The 26,047-nt window shown below is 39.1% G+C and overlaps 1 protein-coding gene across 1 annotated transcript in view; it reads right to left on the reverse strand.

The window, feature by feature from the left end:
- Positions 1–757: 757 nt before the first annotated feature.
- CSRNP3 (cysteine and serine rich nuclear protein 3) overlaps positions 758–26,047 on the reverse strand; it is a 69,285-nt gene continuing 43,995 nt past the window's right edge. Inside the window, exons 2-4 of the mRNA XM_060152735.1 lie at positions 18,806–19,065; positions 3,989–4,285; positions 758–1,969 (exon numbers count right to left, since the gene is read on the reverse strand). Coding sequence (XP_060008718.1) covers positions 932–1,969; positions 3,989–4,285; positions 18,806–19,065 — 1,595 coding nt within the window. The 3' untranslated portion in view covers positions 758–931. The remainder of the gene's footprint in view (positions 1,970–3,988; positions 4,286–18,805; positions 19,066–26,047) is intronic.

Genomic DNA, 26,047 nt, shown 5'->3' on the forward strand with positions numbered 1-26,047 from the left:
TCAAAGAGTTCTTAGTCCCCACCCCTCACAAGGTACCATGAAGGGGCACTAAAGTGCATTTTGATGCAGGGGAGTAGAGTTTGAAGGTGCTGTCCAAGCTAAGAACCAAGATGATGCTGTTTAAAAAAGAAAGGCAATTCCTTCTACCTCCATCTCTGGAGTCAACTGAGGGAGGGCAATGAACTAGACCCTCACCAGAGGATTGTCCTAACCGTTAACTTTAGAGAAAACTGTGTAAGGACCTGCACATATAGACTCATTTATTTGTCCAAAATAGCAAAAATAGGCCTATTTCACCCTTAAGAAAGTATTTGCAAATTTGATCAGACACGATCATAAAAATGTGAATGGATTCCAGAGGCAATCCATGTGGGCATGCTCGGTGGTACTAACTATGTGTCTTCAGCTTAAAAGAACATGCTGCTGTTCGTTTTCATCAAAACGTGACTTCTAACTACCATAAATAAAATACGCATGGAACAATTAAATCTTTTTCTTACAATAATTACTTTTACATTAAAAAGTCACCATCATCTTCAGATATATCGAAAATTAGGACTCTAAATCTTATTATTTCCCAGTCTTAGTTAACAATCTTGCACAGGCCCGATAATCCAAAACTTGGAGCTCTGATCTACACAGCTTGGCAGGTTTCACACAGTTTCACAGGTAGGCAACTGTGAGATATGCTTTTTTAAAATTAGCATTTTCTATCAAAACAGTCTGAAATCGTTTAAAACCCTCATAGAGACTGCATTTGTGCAACGGCACAGTCACGTAGCTAGAAGGGAGAAAACAAAATACAGTCTGGAAGATTCACCACGGTCCAAGTTTTCTTGGTCCTCAGCTGAAACCACGATGAGCCCAGGAAATCCAATTAAATACAGTGCTTTACACAGGAGAAGAGTTGGTCCAAGAATAACTTAAGCTACTAAACAGGGACAGTCTCCACCACGGGCGATTTGATGCACTCTTCGTGCAATCTGCTCTTTTCTGCGAGGCTCAAAGAATCTTCAGCAGGATGCTCTGAAATGTGACTGTCCCCATTCAATGCAGAGCCAAACCCTTCCTGGGAGGGGCCTTTCAAGTATGAGTGAAATTCCACTTGAGGATGATTGGACCTGTGTTCGGGATATAAGCTATTGCAGGGCACACCGCTGTCGTTTTCCGAAGAGGAGCAGCAAACGATGACAGAGGGGTTGGCAGCTGGGTAGTGGGAGGCGCCGTACGCCTCTTCCGCTTGTCGGGCATAGTCCACGAATTGCTCCGGGGTCATGGCGTAAGGCACCAGCGAGAGGGCACCGCTTTTGACAGTCTCTCTTTCCGAGTAGTTCTCGGGGATCTGGTTGGGAGTTCCTGGAATGTGGCTGTCTATTTGGTAATAGAGGGTAGAAGAGTTGGCATAAAAGGGAGCGCTTTTCGCGTGGCTTTCGTGGACGGCCGTGCCATCGGAGTAACAAAGGACGGAAGGAAGAGGGACCCCTTCGGCATGGGGACCCAAAGCTTCCACGAAACTGTCCCCTTTCTCGTCGTCGTCCTCCTCTTCCTCCTCGTCGTCCTCGTCTTCCTCCTCGTCTGACTCGCTGGGGGCCAAGCTTTGGGTGCTGGAGTCCGTGACTCCGCTGCAGAAGCTGCTACCGTCCTCCTCTTCCTCTCCTTGGCAATCTAATTCCTCCGCCGACTGCAGGTGCAGCACTGCAGCCTGGGGTTCCGTTTCAATCTCAAAATTGTCTGCGATGGAATATCCGACGGAGTGAGCCACAGGGCCCATGGAACTACTGTGGGCACTTATCTCCCCGTGGCAGCCGTTCAGCGTGGGGATTTGCTGCTCTCGGTTTTTCTCCAGTTCAAGTTTCATTATTGTGTGCAAAAAGTGAGTCCGGACACGGATAGGATTAAATTCAATTCTACCTGCTGTGTTACTACATCCTTCTTTAGTGCAGCCACATGGGAAAGACATTCGATCCACCTTGGAGGGAAGAACACAGATTAGCCCCCTGGAACTCTTACAAATCAAATAAAAATCCAGTACCTCAGGGCAAAGCCTTTGAAATCTGGGATGACTTAAACCCACTTACGCCAGAACAAACGACAATCAAACTGCAGACAGAAACAAAAAGGGAAGTGAAGGCTTAGAACATGAGTTAACCTAATTTTAAACCCATACTCAAAATAAAAATGAGTATGGTGTGTAGTTTTGTTCATTTATCCCTCCTGTGCTTTCTTTACTTCTGTCGCCATTCTCCGTTTCCCTCTTCTCTCCATCCCATTAATTTTGCTCCCATTTTTTTCAATGTTTCTGTCCTTTCCCCAAGCTCCCTTTTTTTCTGCTGCATGCCAGCTCACAGGCTCAGTTTGAAACAAACTTACTGCCCTCATCCCCACCTGCTATTTTTAGTCTAAATGACATGACATTCCTCATTCTAGCCAGGAGTTTTTTTTTGCTTATTATAAAATGAACTTCTCTGCCCAAGGTGTCCAGATTGACACCACCTTAGTATCAAGCAGTGTGATAACTCACTCTCATTGGTGTACCTTCTCATTCTTTTGGATCCTTGGTAGGTGACGCACGTATGCAACTGCAGGCTGCGATGCGTACGCACATTCATGACGGTGACTGGTGGATTTCTGTTTAGTTGCTGGCTCCCCGGCCTTCCCTACCCCTCCCTTAGACTACAAGCTTCTGGAGAGAAGGAGATGTTCATTTAATCAATATCCCATGATTATTCGAGTGTTTGGACTCTGTAGATAGAGTGATTAGGTTCAGCAAGTGTTGTTGGACTGAGCTCTTCACTCAGGTGATGAGTGGAATTCTGGGCAATCTAAGGGACTCCGAAGATATTTGCTGGCTTAGATTCCACCTTTATGCAGACCAGAGCACAGGCAACCAGAAAGAACTTGCCCTTCTTTCCACCTTATCCAAGCATGGGGTATTTCCCATGCAAGAGAGGAGAAAGTGGGTTCTAGCACAGTCATCCCGGTCCCCACAAAAAGTAGTAGCAGATGTCGAGCCAGAATCTATAGCTACTTTCTTACCTGTGATTCCACTTTCTGTGAATCTACCTCAAGCAACTGTTCAGCTGATAAGAACTGTCCTCTCCTTTTGTCTGCCTGAGAGGCTCTTATTGAAAAAGTTGAGTTTCTGCATACAATAAAAACCCCTAACTAATCATGGCGCACCAATGATATAGATGGATAGGAACCTGAGAGGCATCTAGTTCAGGGGTTGGTAAGCTCTTTTTTTGTAAAAAGGCCAGAGAATAATTATTTTAGCCTTTGTGGGCCATACAGTCTCTGCGACAACTACTCAAGCTCTGCTGTAGAAGTATGAAAGCAGTTATAGGCAACATGTAAACACACACAAAAAATACATGGCTGTGCTTCAATAAAACTTTACTTACAAAAACAGGGTGGCAGGCTAGATTTGACCTGTGAGTTATCATTTCCCAACCCCTGACCTAGCCCAGCCCATTCATTTTAGAAGTGGGAAAACTGAACCCAGTAAGTTTACCTGACTTGCCAATTTCACATCGTGGCAAAAGGCAGAGCCAGGAGGAAAACTCAGTTTTCTTAAGTCCCAGTCTAGTAATTTTCCCACTAATCTACACTACCTGTAAGCAATCATCATTTTATACCCCATGGATGGATCAGAGAATACAAACTTTAAATGTCAGGGATGTCATGATCTCCCTGAATGCTTGTAAGAAGACAAAATAAGTTTGCATAATAAATGAATCCAAGAGCAAACAATTTCAACTGACAACTGCAGCTTGGATTGCCTTTCACACTATACCATATATATATAAATATTACATATACCCCTAAATGTCATTGAATTAGTATTTCTCTCTTCTTGAATCATGTGTCTTGCCTTACCCCAGAATTTTCCTCCACGTGTGGGAAACTTCATTACATGGAACACAACTGCCTCTTTAGGGGTTGGTGTATAATGTCATGCCTTCGGATTCCTTGAAATCCCAATCCTTACCTGACACTTAATGCCTGCCAGGCTGCAGGTACACGTTTCTGGATCACAGAACACCCGGCAGTCACAGCCACAGTCCTCTCGAGATAGGCGGATGGCTCGTAGCTCATGCTTTTCCTCCACATCAATCTTTTTCACCCCAGAGGCCCGCAGCAGTGCTCTCCGTTTTTTTGTTGGCAGGGGTTGGAGAAAGAAGTACTCGTCTACCTCGGTGTTGTCTAAATCGATATCATCATCAGAAATGTCATCCACTGTAAGAGTGCTAGCTTCTTCAGATTCCACGGTGCCATTCTTCGTCATCTAGAAATACAAAGCAGCAAAAAAGAGACTTAGCATGGACAGGGTCTAAAATCCCTACTTCTGCACTTGGTAAGAATGAAGCTATTATATAACATTATGTCCCCATAATCCATAAGTGTTTGTGGATAGGTGTGGGAGATTAAGAGGCATAAACTTCCAGTTACAAAATAAATGATTCATAGGGATGAAGAAAATGTTTGTGAGTCAAATCATTTCCTTTTATTTTTCTCTTTAGAGAAATTACAGGAAGGAAAATGAATGCATCAAAATGATAGGCTTTTAAATGGACACAAGACTTGTTAATTGGAACTCTTAACCTCTTAATGTTAGGAGGTATAGTTGCTGGAGCTTTCAGCCTGCGCGATGTGAAAAAGGCCAGAGGTTACAGATGCCCATCAGTGAAAGCTATTGTTAGACTCAGTTTGTGATGGGCAGATTTGATGTTGGAATAAATGTGTCCTTGTTCAGAGGTGATAGCATCTTAGCGGAAGCTACTGCCACCTAAATAAGCAAACATGTCCTTGAAATAACAACCCTGTCTTTTGGGCTCCAGAGAAACTATGTACTAGGAAGTAAAGTTTTGCTGTCCTGTGCTGTTGGGATTACAAACACGGTTTCCCTACAGAATGTTCCATGAACGAGAGCTTGATATGACGCACTTAGTCAGGTCACTGTGCTCTCAGTAAGACAAGGAGCAGAGGGCAGCGTGGCAGGCTCTTGCCAACAGGCAACCCAAACAATGAACTCCTCCCTCGAAGGAGTTCATAGGAAACTGCCCAGAGCAATACCTTCCACATAATAGCACCTGTGGACGGCTGTGTCTCATACCCATAACTTTTCTGCTTCTGTGTATATTTCTTTTCTAAATTAATTTCATCCATCGGGAAAGCCTGAGTCAGTATTTCACTTCTTACTGCCATATCACCACATAATATATTTTCTTCATAAAAAAACATTTAGAAAGAGACATTTCCTCTGAATATAAGCAAGAACTATATTCTGGGAAGCAGCACAGGAATAAATGAAGAAACTCAGAGATTATTCAAGGAAGTTCTAGATAGGGAAGCTATTTTGATTCTTTAACTTTTATATGTATCACTTCATGAACTTCATTAACTGCAATTATTACTATGCCTTTTGATCTTAATAACAATTCAGTTATTACACAGTTAAAATACCCTGGTGACACCAGACATCAGTTTCTTATCTTCCTAGGAAAAATCCTATATTTAGATAAGAATATTTATTACTGACCAAAAATCCCAACCTGGACAACTCTGAATGTATTGAAAAACAAACAAAAGACTGATTTTTGCCCTCAGGTAGAGGAAACAACACAGTAGCAAGTGTATATTAAAATATATTGCAAAGGGTCCCTGAAATGCATTGTCAAAAGCTACTAATTTATGTATTTTTTTATATTTCAGAGCTTAAATCTGTGTTCCTATAAAGTTGGGCATTTCCTTTTATTGGGTTTTGTTTCTTGGTGTGATCTGTAATTTATTTCCTTCCTTGGAATTTCTTTATAAATGTATTGGTTAAGCTGTTTTCATTTTTCTGTGATGTCCACTAACAGTAACTGGTAACATCACAAAAACAACAAAAAACTTCATTTCATATCAACAGGGTTTGATTTTTTAAAAAATAATGGTTGCTGTCATATAATACATGAAATCTAAAAATCAACAAAAAGTAAGACTTCAGCAAACATTTAAAAACGTGACAATTTTTAAGGCAACATGACTAACCAAATGGTATCTAAGAATGAAAAAGAAACAACTGTATCTCAAATAAACTACAGATGATGCTTATTCCAATACCGTATGATCCCACTCCTGGGCATATATCTGGAGAAAACTCTAATTCGAAAAGATACATGCACCCCAGTGTTCACAGCAGCACTATTTACAATAGCCAAGACATGGAAGCGACCTAAGTGTCATCGACAGATGAATTGATAAAGAAGATATATATAAACACACACACATATATATACATACACATATATGTGATGAAATATTACTCAGCCATGAAAAAGGATGAAATAATGCCATTTGTAGCAATGTGGATAGATCTAGAGATTATCATACTAAGTGAAGTCAGACAAAGACAAACATCATATGAAATTGCTTATATGTGGAATCTAAAACATGATACAAATGAACTTATTTACAAAAGAGAAACAGACTCACAGACAGAAAGGAAATTTATGATTACCGAAGGGGAAAGAGGAGGGGAGGGATAAATTAGGAGTTTGGGATTAAAATATACACACTACTATATACAAAATAGATAAACAACAAGGACCTACTATATAGCACAGGGAACTATACTCAATATCTTGTAATAACCTATAATGGAAAAGAATCTGAAAAAGATATATCTATATATACATATATATATGAAGATATATATACATATTCAGTTACATATATATATGTATGTGTGTGTGTATATATATATATATATATATATATAAACTGAATCACTTTGCTGTATACCTGAAACTAACACATTGTAAATCAACCATATTTCAATAAAAATTAAAAAAATACAATAAAACAATTCTTCACTCATAAAAAAACAAATATAAGAGCCCTTAGAAATAAAATCTGCATTTCTTATTCCCACACTTAAATTACAATAAACAGTTTCATTTTTAAATAAAAATTCAATTAAGAATCTAAAAGTCCTTGATACACAGCTAGCTACATACTGTTCTTACTCTTGTTCAAGAACCCACAAGGGCCCTAATTTAGATTTTCAAAAAAATCTCACATTATCATTGAAGTGATCTGGCAAGGTTTTCTCCTCATCTATCCAATATCATCTCTGCCATTTCTAGTGAAGACTGGAAATATTCTAGTTCAACCCGGTTAATTGGCTTATCTCTTTGTCCTCACGGTTTCTGGTTTGGTTACATAACCACTGACAGATACTATTCTCTGCTGTCCCCTTGGAAGTCCTTCCCCAGCCCTCTCCTCCAGGATATGCCCATTTGCCCCTTTAAAACGCAGACCAAACCTATCGAGTTTAAATGCTCCTTTAAATCAGAGTATTACATACATTATTTTCAAATGCATTTTTCTATATTAGAGCAACGGGGCAATAAGTCAATGAGCTCTCTATTTCTGTCCATCAACTCATGTTCATCATGCTTTCAAGATCTTGTACAACAAACTCTAGGGAGTCTTCCATGATTCCCTCATCTGTTTTTGCTGACTCCTTTACCCCACTGGCCCATCTTCACAAGAATATTTATTTTGTACATTTTGTCTCTTTGACATGAGTGATACCTATAAATGTCTTCTTCCTATCTCAAAATAGAATCATTGAATTTTCAGATGTTAGTTCATCAAATACAGCCTCCTTATTTTATGCATTACTGAGGCTCAGATTAATTGTGTCCCCTCCAAGACATGCTTATAGAACCTAATTCCCTGACCCCTATTTTAGCATGCTTTTCCCTGTGTAAAACAGATAGATTCCAAGTTTTCAATGGTACCTAATGCAGTACAGGGACTGTAATGTGGAGTTAAACCTCAATGTGTCTAACAAGCTATTTTGTTTACAAAATAAATACATACAGAGTAACCAGCATATTCAAAGGAATGCTCTCTTTTGAAGTAGATTCCTTAGAAGCCAGTCTGGGATTTGGACCATTTCTATCTCAGTGTTCTTTTCCCAAAGAACACTGCCTTTCCAAGAGCTCAAACAAAGCTTGCCAAAAATGTGGTTTAAGGAGACCACCAAAGGATCCTGACCTTCAAGCCTGCTTGTGTGTGTGTGTGTGTGTGTGTGTGTGTGTGAGAGAGAGAGAGAGAGAGAGAGAGAGAAAGAGAAAAGAAGAGAGATTGGAGCTGGAGGTGAAAGAAAGGTGAGAGAATCAGACATGAGACGATAATAGTAACAGTTCTGAATCTGTGTGTCACTGCTGCAAGCACTTTACCTGCATTTACTCATTGACCATCACAAAAATCTCATGAAGTAGATATTAGCATTCTACCCATTTAACTGATGGGGAAACTGAGGCACAGGAATGCTAAATAACTTGTCCAAGATCATAAGCAGTGAGGTGTGTACCACATCAGAATCCTAAATATTTAACTCTACAGCTTGGGTTCTTAACTGTCTTGATAATTATATAGACATACTTTTTATATATTGAATATATATTCAGTAATCTTTTGTGCTTATTTTACACTAGGCTCTAAGTGTGTTGGTGCACAAGACATGGGTCTTGAAATCAATGGATTAGAGTAAAGAGAAGAGGAATCTAGTAATTTCAATCCAATTTGTAAGGATTTCCTAGCTGAGCTTGAACACAAGGCATTGAAACCATGCAGGAGGGCCACCTTGAGGTGGGGCTGGTGATGGGGTGAGGAGGGTAGACTTTCACACCTAAGCTTGAATCTGAAGGTGGAGTAGCAGTTAGCTGAACAGGTGGAGGCAGAAGGTATTCCCCACTGAGCAACAACAGCTTCAAAGGCCTGAGATGGGACAGAGCATGCATTCATTGGCTTGCAAATTAGCCAGACTGGCTGAACTTTTGTGGCATCCCTTCCTGTCTTGATCCATAAGCAAAAAACAAAAAAGTAAATAAACATTAGGTTTTCAGAAAGTAGCATCTCCCTTCCCCTGCCTTAGCCATTTTACAGGTGAAAAGTAATGACTTAACTCATAATTTGATTTAGTGATCCTTATCTTATTTTATATTTATCTCACGTATATGTGCATTTATTTATACTGTATTGGAAGTATCTTAAGGTGTGTGTGTGTGTGTGTGTGTGTGTGTGTGTACTTGCTTTGTTCCAACGATGCTACTTAAGATAGGACTTAGTTCTTGAGCCACTGTGTAAACTTGTCCAGACTCACTCTACAAATGAAAGGACTATAACTTTTCTTAAACAGAATTGAAACATCTTACTTTTGCAAATCTGTCTGATATGTACTGTTACGTATGAGTAAACAGTTCCCAAAGCGCAACAGAGTAAAACCTTTGCCCATCTAAATACATTTGCGGGATGGGACACATTACACATTACTGTCAGAATCGGCGGAGTGATTCTCAGACTATCCTGAATCAAGTACCAGGTCAGGCGGGGGAGTGAGTGAGTGGGGGGGGAGGGGATTATCAACTCAGCATTCAATCTTTTGTGGGTTTTTTTGGCTATAGCATGTAGTGGATATATTCCACTGTAAATTCCTACAAGATGAACTTTTTGATGAATTAAGTGCTTGAAGAAACTAATTTAGTGCAAAATGATTATGGAGAGGGAAACACTGAAAATGTGGATGGACTATAATGCTGAAAACAAAACAAAACAAAATAAAACCCACAGAAATAAAAACACTTCCCCTTCAGTGGTTAAAAGGTGTTCTTAGTAATAAAATCTCCTGGTTATTACAAAGTTCTTAACACATGTAACAATGACAGTGGAAACAAGAATGTGAAAGAATAATTCAATTCCACAAACACTGATTCCTGCCTATTATAATGATGATGATATGTATAATGAGTGGGCCAAGCTATCATATACTGATAACCAGGTACTGAACTCCCTCCATACTTTATATAAATTATCTTACCTGATTTGCAAACAATCTTAGGAAGTATTTTTACAGTTGAGAAAACTGGAGCTTTTGTTTTTGGTTTTGTTTTGCAACAGTGCTTTTTTCTTTTTTTTAAAATTGATCTTTATTGGAGTATAATTGCCTCACAATACCGTGTTAGTTTCTGTTGTACACCAAAGTGAATCAGCCACATGCATACATATGTCCCCATATCCCCTCCCCTTTGAGCCTCCCTCCCATTCTCCCTATCCCACACCCCTAGGCCATCGCAAAGCATGGAGCTGATCTCCCTGTGCTATGCTGCTGCTTCCCACTAGCTAACTATTTTACATTCGGTAGTGTATATATGTCGATGCTACTGTCACTTGGCCCCAGCTTCCCCCTCCCACCCCGTGTCCTCAAGTCCATTCTCTATATGCCTTAGAATATGGTATTTGGAGAAAACTGGAGCCTTGAGAAGATAATTTGCCAAAGTCTAGTTACATAGATAATTAGTGATTGCACTGAGAATCAAACTCAGGTCTATTTGACTCCAAAGCTTGAGCCAGGCTCACGAGACCAGTTTGGAGTGAAAATTCTTAGAGTAACAGGAAACCTGTATGGAAGAAAAGGATATGGTTGCAGCCACGCTCTAAGAGCTGATCTCAGCACTGCAGGGCAGGAGGCAAAGAGCAGACAAGCTTCCTTATAATTAGCTCATTCAGAAATAAAAAAATATATGACTCATATACAGAGAACAGGAGCTCAAAAAAGAAGACAGGAAGCCAGCTGAAGATATGACATTCTCACCAGTTAGCATTTCCTTTGAGTTTTTATTTTGTGGGCTTGCGGAGGTGTTCTTTCTAATAGATATGCCAGCAAAAGAAGCTGGTCCAAGTGACAGCTACCACTGTTGAAATAATGTTACTTTTGATTTCCTCAGCTGACTTTTAACTCTTTTACCCTGGCCTGCGTTTAATCAGCATAGTATGCTGCCTAATTTTGTAGTAATATATTAGTGTTGGTAATTGGTTTTATGTATACCTCCCTCATTCATTCTACTGTGAATACATTGAGAACAAGGACCATATCTGTCTTGCTCATAATTCTGTCTCCAGCACTGTGTTAACTGCAACCTCATACTAATTGATGAATAAATATTTTTGAATGAATGAATGAATATCCTTAATCACTATGCTACGCTGCCAGCCGCTGTATTAGGTATCAGGGTTTACACATGTATAACAGTGCTTCCATCTAAGTAGCTTCTAGTCTGCTGGGGAGATGACCATGTAACAAATATGATACAGTGTGGTAAGTTCAATAAAATATATGAGCAAGTTATAGAAGCAGTGGGAAGGAGGAAATGATTGACAAATAAAATGGGAGGGGAGGTACAAAGACACAAAGTAGAATTATTTACTTCTTATTCTGATTCCACAGTCTCTATCAAGGAGAAAAACCTTTAAACAAGAAATGGGAAAACAGCTAGGAAGGATTTCATGTAAAAACAAGAGGTGGGAGAGAGTGAAAGAGTACTCAGCTGTTTTATGTAAGAATACCCAGGCCCAGGGTATTCATGTTTTAGAGCAATGAAAAAGCTTAAAGTTATGATTGCTCAGTCAAATATCTGTGAAGAGTCATAGGGAAAGGAATTAAAAGGTAATCAAAATGCAAGTGAATTATTATTTTAAAAAGTGCTAATTCTAGGGCTTCCCTGGTGGTGCAGTGGTTGAGAGTCTGCCTGCCGATGCAGGGGTCACGGGTTCGTGCCCCGGTGCGGAAAGATCCCACATGCCACGGAGCGGCTGGGCCCGTGAGCCATGGCTGCTGAGCCTGTGCGTCCGGAGCCTGTGCTCCGCAATGGGAGAGGCCACAACAGTGAGAGGCCCGTGTATCGCAAAAAAAAAAAAGAAAACTAAAAAAAATAAATAAATAAAAATAAAAAGTGCTAATTCTAGATAAAATTCCAGAAAAGATGATTTAAACAGATGGTCTGTACGTGTGAAAAGAGGGAACAGTGACTGTTGCCTGGGCTCACTAGGGAGAAAATGTCCATTTGTCAAATTAAAGCCCATGAAGAATCTTAACATATAAAACAGACAAAAGCAAGAGTGAGGCACCCAGAGCCCTGACCCCATGGAACATAATTAGAAAACCAGTGATCTAGTCTTGAGATTCTCTGGCAAAATTTCTTATGTTCTGTACATGGAAGGATGGAATACAAGATGATTAATAAGGGTATGGTTGAATGCATGGATTTTTAGTTAGTTGAAACGTTGAAAATGTTTCAAAGAACAGCGATGCTCGGCTCCTTTGCACCACCAATGAGGGATGTGGCACCCACACATCCTATCGGCAGCAGTGACCCACCTGGCAAGGAATCTCCAGGGAGGTCGCTGTGGGGTGGTGACAGGAAAGTCTCCCCCTTTTCCTCTTGAGGGCCACTACTCTGAGAGGGTATCCTGAACTTGGCCCTGTCTTGTTAAATATAGTTTTTAAATAATATATTGGATGGATAACTAAAAGGCAGGCTAATCACATCTTCAGATGACAAGATTAGGTTCATTAAAATAGAAAACAAAACTTTATTGATCCTTCTCTGTACACCATGTCTAGCGCTGAAGAGGATTCTTGCCCAGGAGATGTTAAAATGTTTTAATTTATGTAATGATGCAGACCTGATTTACCTGGGTTTTATGTGTTTGTTTGCTTGTTTTTTGTTTGTTGTTGTTTTACTTACCACCAGCATAATATGAACAAAAAAACTGATTAAGGTCCAGAAAGCTACTGTACCTTTAGTGTATACTGTGGATAGAGTATCCACAACTTGGGAAAATGTAATGTAACATACTGAACAAATCTCACTAGGAGTACAATGTCCAGATCAAGTACCATATTTTGAGGTGGACATAAATAAATAGCATTATATCCACAAGAAGGTAACCAAGGCCATAAAGTGTCTGAAAAACAGCAGCATTAGTGAAAAGAACTAGGGATGTTTAATCTTATAGAACAGAGACACATGGAGCCCATCCATATAGCCTATTATCAAATAGTTGCGTGTCCATCAACACTGCTTTCAAACACTTGGAGTTTGGAGAACTGGGACAAGATTTATTCTACGTCCTTAGAGGCCAGAATTAGGGTCAAAAGGTATAATTAGATGATAGCAGTTTGATCAACAGAAAGAAGAGCTTTCTAACAATTTACAGCTACAAAATGGAATTGGCTTTCTCAAAAAGCAGTGTGCTTTTATATATAGTAGTGTATATATGTTAATCCCAACCTCCTAATTTATCCCTCCCCCCTTTTCCTCTTTGGTAACCATAATCAACTATGCTACAATAAAATTTTTTAAAAATCAGTGTGCTTTGGGTTGCCAGAGATGTATAGTAAGGGGCTGGATATACAAATCTGCATATGTATTTGATGAAAGGAATTCCTGGTTACATGCTACGAGCTGGATAGATAACCTGGTCATTAAGGTCTCTGGCAAACTGAAGTAAAACATTCATATCATTTTGACATTCAATTAAATCTTATAGTATAATTCTTTGGCTCATTAGTTGTTAATTGCAGGTGGCAAATTGGAACCAGATTAATCATGTCCTTGAAATGTTAGGTTGTTTTGTCAGCTAATAAATATTTCAACAACCTGAATTTACAATGAGTCTTTGGTTTACATATCACCCCAAAAGTCACCAGAAAAGATGATAATATCAACAATAAGACATATAAATTTTTCATACATTCCTTTATCCTCCCTTTGGTTCAGACAAACTTTGTCTCTTTTAGCAGCAGCTAATAAGCTAAATGAATCCAAGAGTGTGGCTGATAAATATTTAACAACTGAGTCTCTGAAAAAAAAAGGGAGGGGTGTTTCTAATTTGTTGTCGAATTTGTTTGTCTAATTGTGCTGTTAGTTTTGTGTTTGGCAAGTCGCACGATGTGAATACTCCCATCGTGGGTGATTTTGAGCTACCATGGGGAAGAGATGAGACAATCCTCTTTAGTGAAGAATTTTTACAAGCTGGCTACAGCACACCGCTGCATGAACCCCATATTTTAATCAGGAGAATCAGTTCAACAGATTTCTCCTCAATGAGAAGATCAATGTTTACTGTACAGGAAGAATGTAGAGATGTGATTACATATGCTTAAGTTTTCCATTTAAATGAAAATGCCAGCAATATTTTGAAAGAACCTATTCTTAAATATATTGCATCTGCTCAGGGCTGAAGCCCAGTCTCTCAGGATGCATCACTTTGGTTAGGTGTGTCTTCTCTGTTCTTGTCAAAATAGGCTGTACATGTGACATGGCAAATGGAAATCAAAGTTTTGCATTCAGTGTTGGAGCAGGCCTCCACTGAGGGTTGCATTCTGGAAGCACTGGTACTACGTATGCTCCTGAGTAATCTCTACAGAGGCTGACAAAGAAGTTCTGTAGGAATAAGTGGAGCTTAAGACTACCAAGATCAGCAGATTCTGACCCGTCTGATAAGAACTGTGGTATAAGGAAATAGTTAAAACCACATCCCCAAATTTTGAAACTATAGGTTAGAGATATTCGGTGTCAACCACCTCTCACAAATCTCTAATCCCACCTATCTCCTAGGTATTTAAGAACTTTATCTGTAGGTTAGTTAAATCACAAGACTCTTAAGAGGATACAAGGGGCAGGGCTGGGGGTGAAGAGGAAGAATTATAATATTGTACAGGTAAATTTCTAAATGAATAACACACAGTCATAAATCTAAGATTTGGGGCGAAGGAGATTTAGATAGAGATATTTTCAAGGTTGCTCCTTAAAGGAAGAGTCACCATCTGGTAAATTTTTTTATGAAGAAAGACAGCAAACAACCAAGCATTAGTCAAGGGACCCATGAGAAAACTGTATAACTTTGGAAAGCCTCTGGAAATGGTACAAGAGTAGAGAAAGGCTTGATCTTAGAAAGGAGAGGAAAAACAATCAATGTTGAAAAAACATTGAGAAAGGGAGTCCAGTGAAAGCTGTGAAAACTAAGGTACATTTCCTACACCAAGGTAGTAGAATCCAGTAAGATATAACCCCAGAGGCAATTCGAATGCCAAGGCTCTTTTGAAACATATAAATAGCCCCCTAATGCATTTTACAGACCCATGTGAAATGGGAATAAAGTCTAATGTAATTGTTCAACAATGTGGTGCAGATGATGAAATCTAAGTACTTAATTTGGAAAAAAGTATAGAATTAAGATGACTGCATTGATTACTGTGAAGAGTACAACATGTCTGAATGGGCTTGACAGGGAAAAAGTACTGTGCGCTGTAATTTAGAAATCTAAAGCTAGTTATTTCTTCTAGAAACATGCACTTTATTCAATAAGCTTTCTCTATTAATTGTTTCTAGGCAATGTTTGGAACACCAATGCCAACAACAAAAAAAGACACACTTGAACCCCCCAAATAAAATTGGATTTGTTCTACAAATCTAATTGCATATATTATTTCTTAATATATTTAACTCATAATTTGATTAAGAGATGAATCACTAAATAAGAAGACATTTTACAATGAAGAGCTAAATTTCTATCTTATTTTGTTTCCAAAGAAACACCAAGAAACATCAAGATGCGTGTCTGTGTTCTTTTTACTAACCTTTCACTATGAGGGCCCCATGGGAGGAGGTGGTGTTGTATAAATGGGCTCACTATTTAGAACCTAGAAAGACACCCTGGAAAGACACACAGGTAGAATGGAAAGAGAAACTTCTTACTCTTCTGGGGCTGTTGATTCTGAAGTAAGTAGGAAGGAAACTACCCAGTTCCAAGTCCAATGAGTTTCCTAGCAAGGGCTTAGGAAAAAGTTTGGTGCTGAGAGCTTTGGAAAGTGTTTTTTGTCAGATGCTGCCTTCTCTTTCCTTACTCAATGGGCAGCTCGCTGTCACCCACAGAGGGCCACCTCCAGGCAAAACCAAAGTGGCAAAGTTTGTCTTTAATAATCCTCCCTTTCCTCTTTGGACCCCTCTCTCAGCTACTGACCCTCTCTTGCTGCTCCAGCCAAAAAATGGAATCAATTTAGTCACATTTCGTTGCTTATGCCAGAGGTATATTTCAAAACAAACGTCACATTAAAAGTGAAATTTCAAGTATCAGAGTGAAATTTTTGGATAGGTAATGTTTTTGGATAGCTAATGTTAGATTTGGGGTAGTTAAACCTTAGACAAGCATAGTCAATGATATTTAAAAACTCATAAAAGTTAATACACTAGAGGAATCACAATTAAAATATATGTTTTCCTTCATTAATTTCCCTCAGCTTTTTTTAGCCAGTGAGTCCACATTGCCGTGATCTTTCATTCGTTTTATGTGACATGTGTTTCCGAGTTTTTGAATACTTTCAGTATAGGGAGGCTTAGATCAGATCACCTTAGAATCCCATTATCTTTTTGCTTGATATTCATTTGGAAGGAGTGATGATGTCCTAATGCCTTTTGTTTATATCTTCACCAAAAGGGAAAGCTGCATGTTTTCGGTTATCAATGACAAACCAAGACATGACACCCACTCGGATGAATGTCTTCCCAACTTCCAAAACTAAGCACAATGACAAAAGTAAATCAATAATAGAAGCCTCTTTTTTGCTTCTTCTTTAGCTTGTTAAAAATAAAAGGGTAGAAGTAACTGAATACAAATTATAGTATCAGAATATATCATTGCCTGGTATGGAGGAAGGACCCTGCAGGTGTGTAGCTCCCCCTAATAGTCATGGAATGTACAATGTGCTTCAAAGGTCACCACAATAAATCTTCTCTCAGATAGAATTACAGTCCCCCAGCTGTTAAAAAACCACTGCACACAGTACCAAACCCCAGAAAGGGACAACTCCCTATAGGTACAGAGATTGTCTTTCCCAATGCCTATAGGGAATAATCAATTAATTTTAGAATAGTAAGGAACAGGATAACAAAACCAGTTTTCTATTGAATGAGCCAGTTACTTAACATCTTTGTGCTTCTTCTTCTTTGGCTGTACACATGGTCTCATAATTTACCTACCAGTGGGGTTTTGTTAGGGTTAAATAATGTTTATAAAATGGCTGGCAAATAAAAATCACTTAATGAAGAGCAGCCATCACTATTGTTCTGCCAATATTTGAATCTGGAGAATGACTTCACCCTTTGGGTAGGGGGTAGAGTTGGTTTGCAGCGGGTTAGAAAGGCAGAGGGTGGATTTCAGAAGCAAATCTGAGCATTATCATTAAATTAGGCTACATGCAAAGCAATCATGGAGAACAACAGTAACAGTGTCTGGCTACCAAAAAATCTGAAGAGACTTTCATTGAAATCTGTCAAAAATACCACCAAAGAAAATATAAGGCACACTTTAGGCTAGGTTGTGTCTAGCTTCATTTAAGCAACTGCCTTCTTGTAAATTGGGAACAAAGCACATGCATACATTGCAAAATACATAAAAACAAGGTGTTTTGAAACACACATCACACCTCTGCCAACTGACTTCATACTGGAAACTAAAGGTACAGGTAACACAGATGTGCTTATGGTGCTTCTGCTATTTAACCAGTGATCCCTTATGTTTAGCACTCTGGATTTCCTAAGAAAGATTTCCTTTTTCATTAGATAATGATGGGAGAGCACTTTCTACATGTTGATAGGCTGATGGCTCAATACAAACATAAAGAGTGTCTCCGGTTGAGGAAAAGGTTTTCTGAGCTGTGTTTCTCTCCACTTAATCTCTAAGGTGGCACAACAATAGTTATCTCCACCTGGACCTCTCCCAGACATCACTTTGATAACTCAAAAGCCTCTCAAAAGCAGTATCTCCAAAAATGATCTCATTATATAACCACCACGGCACTGCCCGCCCGCACCCCCCGGCCTGAACCTGCTTCTCTTCCTGGATTCCTTGTCATATCCTCGTTATTGAGAAAAGTAATATCACCCACAACCCATTTAGTTTTGCAAGCCAGAAATTCAGGAGTCATCTTGACAGTCCCCCTCTTTCCCTTCCTAATCCAACCCATCATCAAGGACTGTCGATTTTATTTCCTAAATTACTCCCTCTGTCCATCTCTCTTCCTCTCTCTACCATCAGTCTAATCTAACCTACCATCATCTCTCTCCTGGACCACTGTAATAGCCTCTTACCTGGTCTGACTCCATAAGCTCCCCCAACATGGCTGCCCCTGCCCCGAAACTATCCTCACATCATAGCATGAACTGAATCACATTACCCTGCCACCCCCAACCCCATGCTTAGGACTCCTGTATGACTTCTGATGGCATCAGGATGAAGAGGAAACAAATGCCTCAACCAGACTTACAAAGCCCAACCACCACCACCACCACCCCCCGCATTATTCTACTTTCTTCAACTCTGCTCCAGCCATGCTAGCTCTGTGTGCTCACCGTGATTCCTCCTGCCATGAGGCAGCTCCAGCTCTCCCTGCCGCCTGAACCACTCTCGCCAACACTTCCTGTCTATCTGTGCAGATTTCAGTTCAACCATCACTTCCTTGAGGAAACCTTCCTTGACCTCTGGACCACATCAATTCCCTGTTACTTACTTTCATAGCACCTTGCAACTCCCCTTCACAGCACTTCACGAAGATGTGGTTTTATTTTGTCTACATGATTAATATTTATCTTTCCTATTGATACGTAAGTCCCAGGAGAAAAGGAATCACATCTATGTTTCCTACTACATAGTCCCAGCCCAAGCACAGGGTCTAGGATCTAAAGAAATATTCATAGGATGAATAAGTAAACAATGTCAGGTAAGTTTTCCACACTGTTTTCAGGCGACCATACTGTTTTTGCTTTAAAAAAGCCTCAGCAGACAGTCTGTTGTGGAAAATGCCCAGTTTAATCTGTGGACCTAAATATGAAAATGGTTAATGCAACCAAAGTGAGGTAAGGATGGGGGTTTGGCAAAAAAAAAAAGTGAGCGTCTAAGGTTTTTTTACCTTTAGCTTTAAAGAATTCAGTTTTTCCTCCCTGAGGTGTTCTCTCAGCATCTCGCGGTGGAGCCTCTCCTGCTCTCTGGCAAATTCGCCCAGGGTGTACTGGCGCACGCTGTTGTGACGGCTAGACATGCCCAGGGTGCTGCCGCCTTGGCTGGGCACGCTCGTGAAGCCCTGCCTCCTGGTGAAGTAGTACACGGTGACACAACTGAAATGTACATTCTTCGTCCTCAGCCGCTTCTCCCTTTTAAGGATGGAGGAAGCTGAAAGGGAAAGAGACAGTTCAGTGAACAGCCAGGGCAGCAGTCTTCAGAAGAGGCGAAGAATTAGAAAGTGTCACTCGATGATCTTCAATCTATGGTCAACCTTTTCTGGCTGGGAGACACTAAAAATGTGGTCTCTCAGAGTTGGTACCGATTTCTCTTTCCTTTCCTCTATTTTCTTCCAGCTGTGGCAGAGTAGACTTTTAAGTCCTTCTATAATGGTAGTCTAAGCAAACTTTTAGGAAAGTTGCCAGTAGTCTGTGGATCCGTGGCACAATTTAATTTCTCATTTCCCCTAACCTTTTAAGTTTTACTTTTATGGTTTTCACATGAGCCGTAGCATACTATAATCAGAAAAGACACATACTACAAACGCTTTGGCTCTTATTTTGATATGGAAGGCATCTGGCATGAAAAACATGTCTGTTTCTAAATTTTAGAAAATTCCAAAAAGCAGTAAAAATGTACGCCAAAAAAGGCTCAAAGGCACCATTTAGGTATTTTTATAACCTAAATCTAACCAAGCTTTCATTTGATGAAAACTCCAATAAATAACATTACAGACAGTGGGATTTTAATCCAAGTATACATTGAGAAAATTGAAAACGTCATGAGATATATCAGAACTTTTATTACTAGTTACAGGGAAATCAAGATGCACAGAGCACGATGGAACGTTGAGATACACACTGTATTTGAGGGAAAAGAGAGCTACACGTTATAATCCTGACCTTTTGGAGTTGGAAGACATGCTAGACATCATCTAGCCCAGTCTTTTTCTTTTGTAGTGAAGTAACGCAGTCTTACAGAATTGGAGCTATCTCTTTCATGAAGAAAGAAATGAATGAAATAGACAGAAAGAAACAATGGACTCCTTGGACGTAAAAAAATACATATATGAGCTAACATTTATGGACTATGCAGAGAACTCTACATGAATTATCTCATCTTATCCTTATAACTCCTTGTGTTGAAATTACCCATGTCTCCATTTGAGGAAACCAATCCACCAAAGGTTAAATAACATGGCCAAGGTCACATAACTAGTGGTGAAACTGGGATTCATTATTCAAGAGCCCAGTCTTTTAACCATCATTTCACAGTAGAGAGCTGAGGTCATGCTAAGGGAGCTGAACAAGGCTGAGATTTGGTGTCACATTGCTTCTGGTAGATGTCAACTGCTGCAGACTCCAAAGATGACTTTTTTTTGGGGGGGTGTATATCTCTTTTTAAAAAATGTTTTATTTTTATACACTTTTTAAAGGTTTCTTCCCATTTACAGTTATTTCAAAATATTGGCTATATTCCCTGCGTTGTACAATACATCCTTGCACACATTTTACACTCAATAGTTTATACCTCCCACTCTCCCATCCTTTTATTGTCCCTCCCCCCTTCCCCACTGGCAACCACTGGTTTGTTCTCTATATTTGTGAGTCTGCTTCTTTTATATTATATTCACTAATTTGCTGTATTTTTTAGATTCCACATACAAGTGATATCATATGGTATTTATCTTTCTCTGTCTGACTTATTTCACTTAGCATAATGCCCTCCAAGTCCATCCATGTTGCTGCAGATGGCAACATTTTGTCCTTTTTTATGGCTGACTAGTATTCCATCATATATATATACCACAGCTTCTTTATCCATTCATCTGTTGATGGACACTTAGGATGTTTCCATACCTTGGCTATTATAAATAAAGCTGCTATAAACATTGGGGTGCATGTATCTTTACGAATTAGTGTTTTTGGTTTTTTTGGATATATATCCAGTTCATATGGTAGTTCTATTTTTAGTTTTTTTTTTGAGAAACTTCTGTACTGTTTTCCATAGTAGCTGCACCAATTTACATTCCCACCAAAAGTGTACAAGGATTCCCTTTTCTCCACATCCTCCCAAAATTTGTTATTTGTAGACCAAAGATGATTTCTGTTTGGAAGGCTGTATAAGCAATGAAGGAAAAGTGAATACAGCATCACTTTGGATTTATATAAGAATATTCTTTCAAGGAGTTCAAGTTCATTTATCTCATTTTTCCCCCATTAAACTCTCAAGCCAAATACAGAGAGGTGCTATGATACATCTCATTTCAAGGATTTACTTATTCGATAAATATAAACCAAGGGCCTACTATATGCCAGGCACTTTCTAAATGATTGGACATACTGGTGAAGAAAACAGATGGTGATCCCTGCCTGTACGGAACTTCCACTTCCAGTGATGAGAAACTCAGACAGAAGAAACAGACTCAAAAGATTACAGAGCAAGAGAAGGAGGACATTTGGGCAAGAATTTAGCTTTCCCAACTTTCTCTCCTCTTTATTGCTTTACCTCTCCAGAAGAGATTGCCAGGAAGCAAATGCTTTCAAGCATGTACGTAGTTCTCCCATTTATTTATGTACACGTTCACGGCAAAATACTTGTACTCCTGGCAGCAGTGACAATTTTCAACTTAGATTTAGAAGCTCTGATCTGCTTCATAACTGTATGTTTAAATCATCTCAAAACAGAGAAGAATTTGTCAAAATGTAAAAGATCACTGTAAAAAGCAAAATTCTATAATCTGCCCAGTAATCTGCTACCCTATCTGACAGCCTCATCCGTCACCACCTTACAGCAGGCTAGAGACTCTGCTTTTTGGGTGATAACTTTCAACCTAATTTACTCTTAATATCATACAAATGATGCCCTGAAGACATTATCTTTCAAGGCCATAATTTACAAATGAAATAAAAACATTTTAATGTACTCATTTAAAATAATTACTATAAACACCTCTGATAATTTTATTACTTATTTTTTAGACAATTCATAGTACTCTAGACAAATTTCCTTTTAAAAAAATTTACTTAGATTTTGTACCTGTATTTTTAGATTATAAGAATTCTTCATGGACTTCCCTCGTGGAGCAGTGATTAAGAATCTGCCTACCAATGCAGGGCACATGGGTTTAAGCCCTGGTCCAGGAAGATCCCACATGCCACGGAGCAAATAAGGCTGGGCGCCACAACTACTGAGCCCACATGCCACAACTTATGAAGTCCGCACACCTAGAGTCCATGCTCCGCAACAAGAGAAGCCACCACAATGAGAAGCCTGCGCACCGAACTGAAGAGTAGCCCCGGCTCGCCGCAACTAGAGAAAGCCTGCGCGCAGCAACGAAGACCCAACGCAGCCAAAAATAAATTTATTAAAAAAAAAAAATCCTTCAACCTTCTGGATGAATCTATTGTACCATCCTTTCACAAAAAGCCAGACTACACTTTCCCCAAAAGACAGTTAAGAGATGTTTTTCCAAGGCTTGGAAGAAGACAATAGTTGCAGAGAGCAGAAGCCCTTTACCTGGGCTCTTGGCATTTCTAACACTGTCAAAGTGCACTAAGATTAGTGCTTCCTCCCATCCACTAGGGTTTATAATTCAAACATGTGCTTATACTTGTTTTAGCACTTGCATGTTATAAATAGCACTGTAGAAACAATGATCAAAAAGCCTATGGGATATATTTAAGAGGAAGGCTTTGAAATGCCACAAGATCAGCCTTATGAAGGATTTTTTTTTTTTTTTTTTTTTTTTGCGGTACGCGGGCTTCTCACTGTTGTGGCCTCTCTCCCGTTGCGGAGCACAGGCTCCGGACGCGCAGGCTCAGCGGCCACGGCTCACGGGCCCAGCCGCTCCGCGGCATGTGGGATCTTCCCGGACCGGGGCACGAACCGGTGTCCCCTGAATCGGCAGGCGAACTCTCAACCACTGTGCCACCAGGGAAGTCCAATGAAGGATATTTTAAGTGTGGCTCTCCTAAATTTAGGAGCCACTCACGTCTCTCTTCTGATGATTGAATTGGAGTCCCAGAATGGGCTCTTGTGGGCTATCTCCTGTCTCCAGGCCCCGATTTGACTAACATCACAGAATGAAGTTAGCAAAAAGGAGTCTGTGTTCTTCAAGCCTGGGAAGAACAGATTAAATTCACTCAGCACAACTGCCTTAGGGAATCCGGAACCTCCCTGATATATCTACCTAGTAATTTGTGCCCTTTACAGAATGATTGAACTCAACTTTGTGTCTCTACAGAGTTCAGGGGTTCATTTTACTACCGTGATGGTCAAGAGCAAGAAGAAAGAAGAAGGAGAAGGTGGCTTTCATTACTGCTTTGAAAAAGAACTAGTCTGTTTTCATACACAAGGCTAAGTTTTTGTTGCCTCTCAGCTCCTCTTCTTTTATCCCATTCACCATTACCATCCTGAAGCAGAAGTGTCTAAATGCAACAGTACTATATATCCTGCCCAGGACACAGCTTTTGGGACCACCATTATGGTGGTACAACAGGGCATACTGGTGTTGCTGTAAAATGATCACATATTATGGAGATAATATTGACCCTTGTAAATTAAGGGAATAAAAAGCACAGAGCAACTGACATTAGCCATCTGAAGAAGCTACCCAACCTTAAAAAATGCTTTTAAAAATAAGTGAAAAAAAGAGTTGAGAAACTGACTAATTCACAATGGCAGGGTCAGAATGTAAGTAGATAAAATAAAATAAGCTGTACCATACCTTATAATAAAGAGTTCATGATCAGAGTGGATTAAAAATGGAAGCTACTTGGGATTAGCAGATGCAAACTACAATATATAGAATGGATAAACAACAAGGTCCTACTGTAGAACACAGGGAACTATATTCAGTATCCTGCGATAAACCATAATGGAAAAGAATATGAAAAGGAATATATATATATATATATATATATATATGTATAACTGAATCACTTTGTTGTATAGCAGAAATTAACACAGCATTGTAAATCAACTACACTTCAATAAAATAACTTAAGAAAAAATGGAAGCCATAGTGCAGCCACTCTGGGGCCAATGCTTGAGCAGCAATCTAGTTACCCTCCTAAGGCACACCTGGCTCATTTAGTGTCAACAGCTATCAGCAAAGCCCTGGTATAGCTGGAAAGGCAGAAAGCAGTAAACAGAACTATGTATTTTGGCACTAAAGTTGGCACGTGGAGGTTGAGAGTTTATGGTCCAGTCTGATGCTAAACAAGGGGTAAATTGTGGAAAATATTAACTCTACCATTTGGGTCTGAAGTTAATAGCATACTTCTATGCGCTATGCTCAAAAGGAAAATACCAGGTGATTTGTAAGTCAATATTTTGAGTCTATTTTTCATTTATTTGGAGGAAATTCCGTAGAAGCAAAGTAAGATTGCTGAAATTAATTTGTTTATCTTGGTAAATCCTGGGCAATAAAAACTTGTGTTTTTGCATCATACAGACCAAATTAGTCAGGGGCTCTGAAAGTATGCATGTTGTTTCTTACCTTTTGAAGAACAAATCAAGATCAAATCAGTTACGAAATCATGCATGAAAACTAGCTTTCAAACAGAAAATCCAGTTTCATCAGAAAATATTTTGCATAGAAATTAGCATAACAGCTTAGATATTAAATCAATTTCCAATGTTTAAAATTATTAAGACTAAAAAAAAATGTCCTCAGTCTTCACAAGTGACTTCTGAAAATTTCCTGTGATCATATTTTCACATCTTCTCCAGCTTGATGTGATTGTCAAGGTTGGCCCCTCTTGATCATGGTGTCACACACACGGTCTCAAATCTTAACCACAAGTAAGGAGTGAAAATGGATCTAGTAACCAAGAAACATAGGAGTAGTTCCTTTGAATATGAAGGCAATTTTGCTATCAAAAGCAATCCCTCCTTGTTCTAATGGTCCCCTTTTATTCCTTTAGGTCACATTCTCAAGTTTCTCAAATATATTTGCCCCAGTTGTGTTTATTTTGTTACTTTGCTCAAGTAAGGTACTTAGGGCCGCAGTAAATCATTTTAGTGGGAGCAATTCCAAAAGACTGATAAGAAGGAAATATCTTAAGGCATGGGTAAATGAGAGGCAAAATGAAAGTAAAGACTAATTGGGAATATTTTCCTTCCAATCATGAACAAAATCCAAATTACCCTAAGTATGTAACATAAAGTGATGGCCAAATAAATGTTATGGTATTTTATACTCAGTATGTTACTTTATACTCAGTTATGAAGGATATAACGCAGGCAAAAACAATCACAAAGGAAAGAAAGAGACTTTCCTAAACACTGAACATGTTAGAGACAATATTGGGGTATTCCCAATATTTTGGAATTGAAGTGCTTTGCATTTCCCAAAATTTCATCAGAACTGAGACAGTCAGTAAGTGTAAGAAAATGTCAGAATCCATCAAAGAGCAAACCAGCGGCTTGTTTTTCTTTTACTACTGACTTTATTTCTATGAAAGCAGCATTCAAAAGCAAAAATCAAGGCAGAGTAGCTCCGACTTGAAGTGATGCTCAAGTTATCAAGTCTCAATTTGTATTTGGTTTCCTACAGTGTGAATGATAGCTCTAAATGCTTTTCAAATTGTAGCACATCTGTCTCTCCAGCTCCTAAATGCCATTCTTCCCCATCTCGAACCAACCAACCAATTTATGTATTAGTAAAGCAGCAAATAGACTGGAGAATATAAAATATGATAGACATACATAAGAACCAGTCGTCTTCATTCTGATGTCAGTCCTTCTGTAGAGGACTAGGTTTATAATTTGTAGACAAGATTAGGTAGTTTAACCATAAGTATTTTCCATCCTATAACAAGATGAAAATATTCACCAATGGATTACTTTTGAGACCAATAATGTCTTTTGTTCATTGCAGCTTCTGAGTGAAATAATTCAAGATGAGACCCTTTGGGTTAAATCCTTAGTTTACAAAAACAAAACAAAAAACCCTCTCACATAAGACTGTGTGATAATACATTTTCTATCAAGATATGTAAAAATATTGTATATGCATTTAAGCAAAAAAAAATTAACAAGAAGAGAAATAATATAAAAAGATGACCCTTGAGGCTAAAGCTTTGTTTTGGATGATGAACATTCATGTCACGTCATCATCCACTGAGTCTGTCAGCTACGTCCACAC

The sequence above is a fragment of the Lagenorhynchus albirostris genome, chromosome 6 (assembly GCF_949774975.1).
Source record: "Lagenorhynchus albirostris chromosome 6, mLagAlb1.1, whole genome shotgun sequence".
Classification (NCBI taxonomy): Eukaryota; Metazoa; Chordata; class Mammalia; order Artiodactyla; family Delphinidae; genus Lagenorhynchus; species Lagenorhynchus albirostris.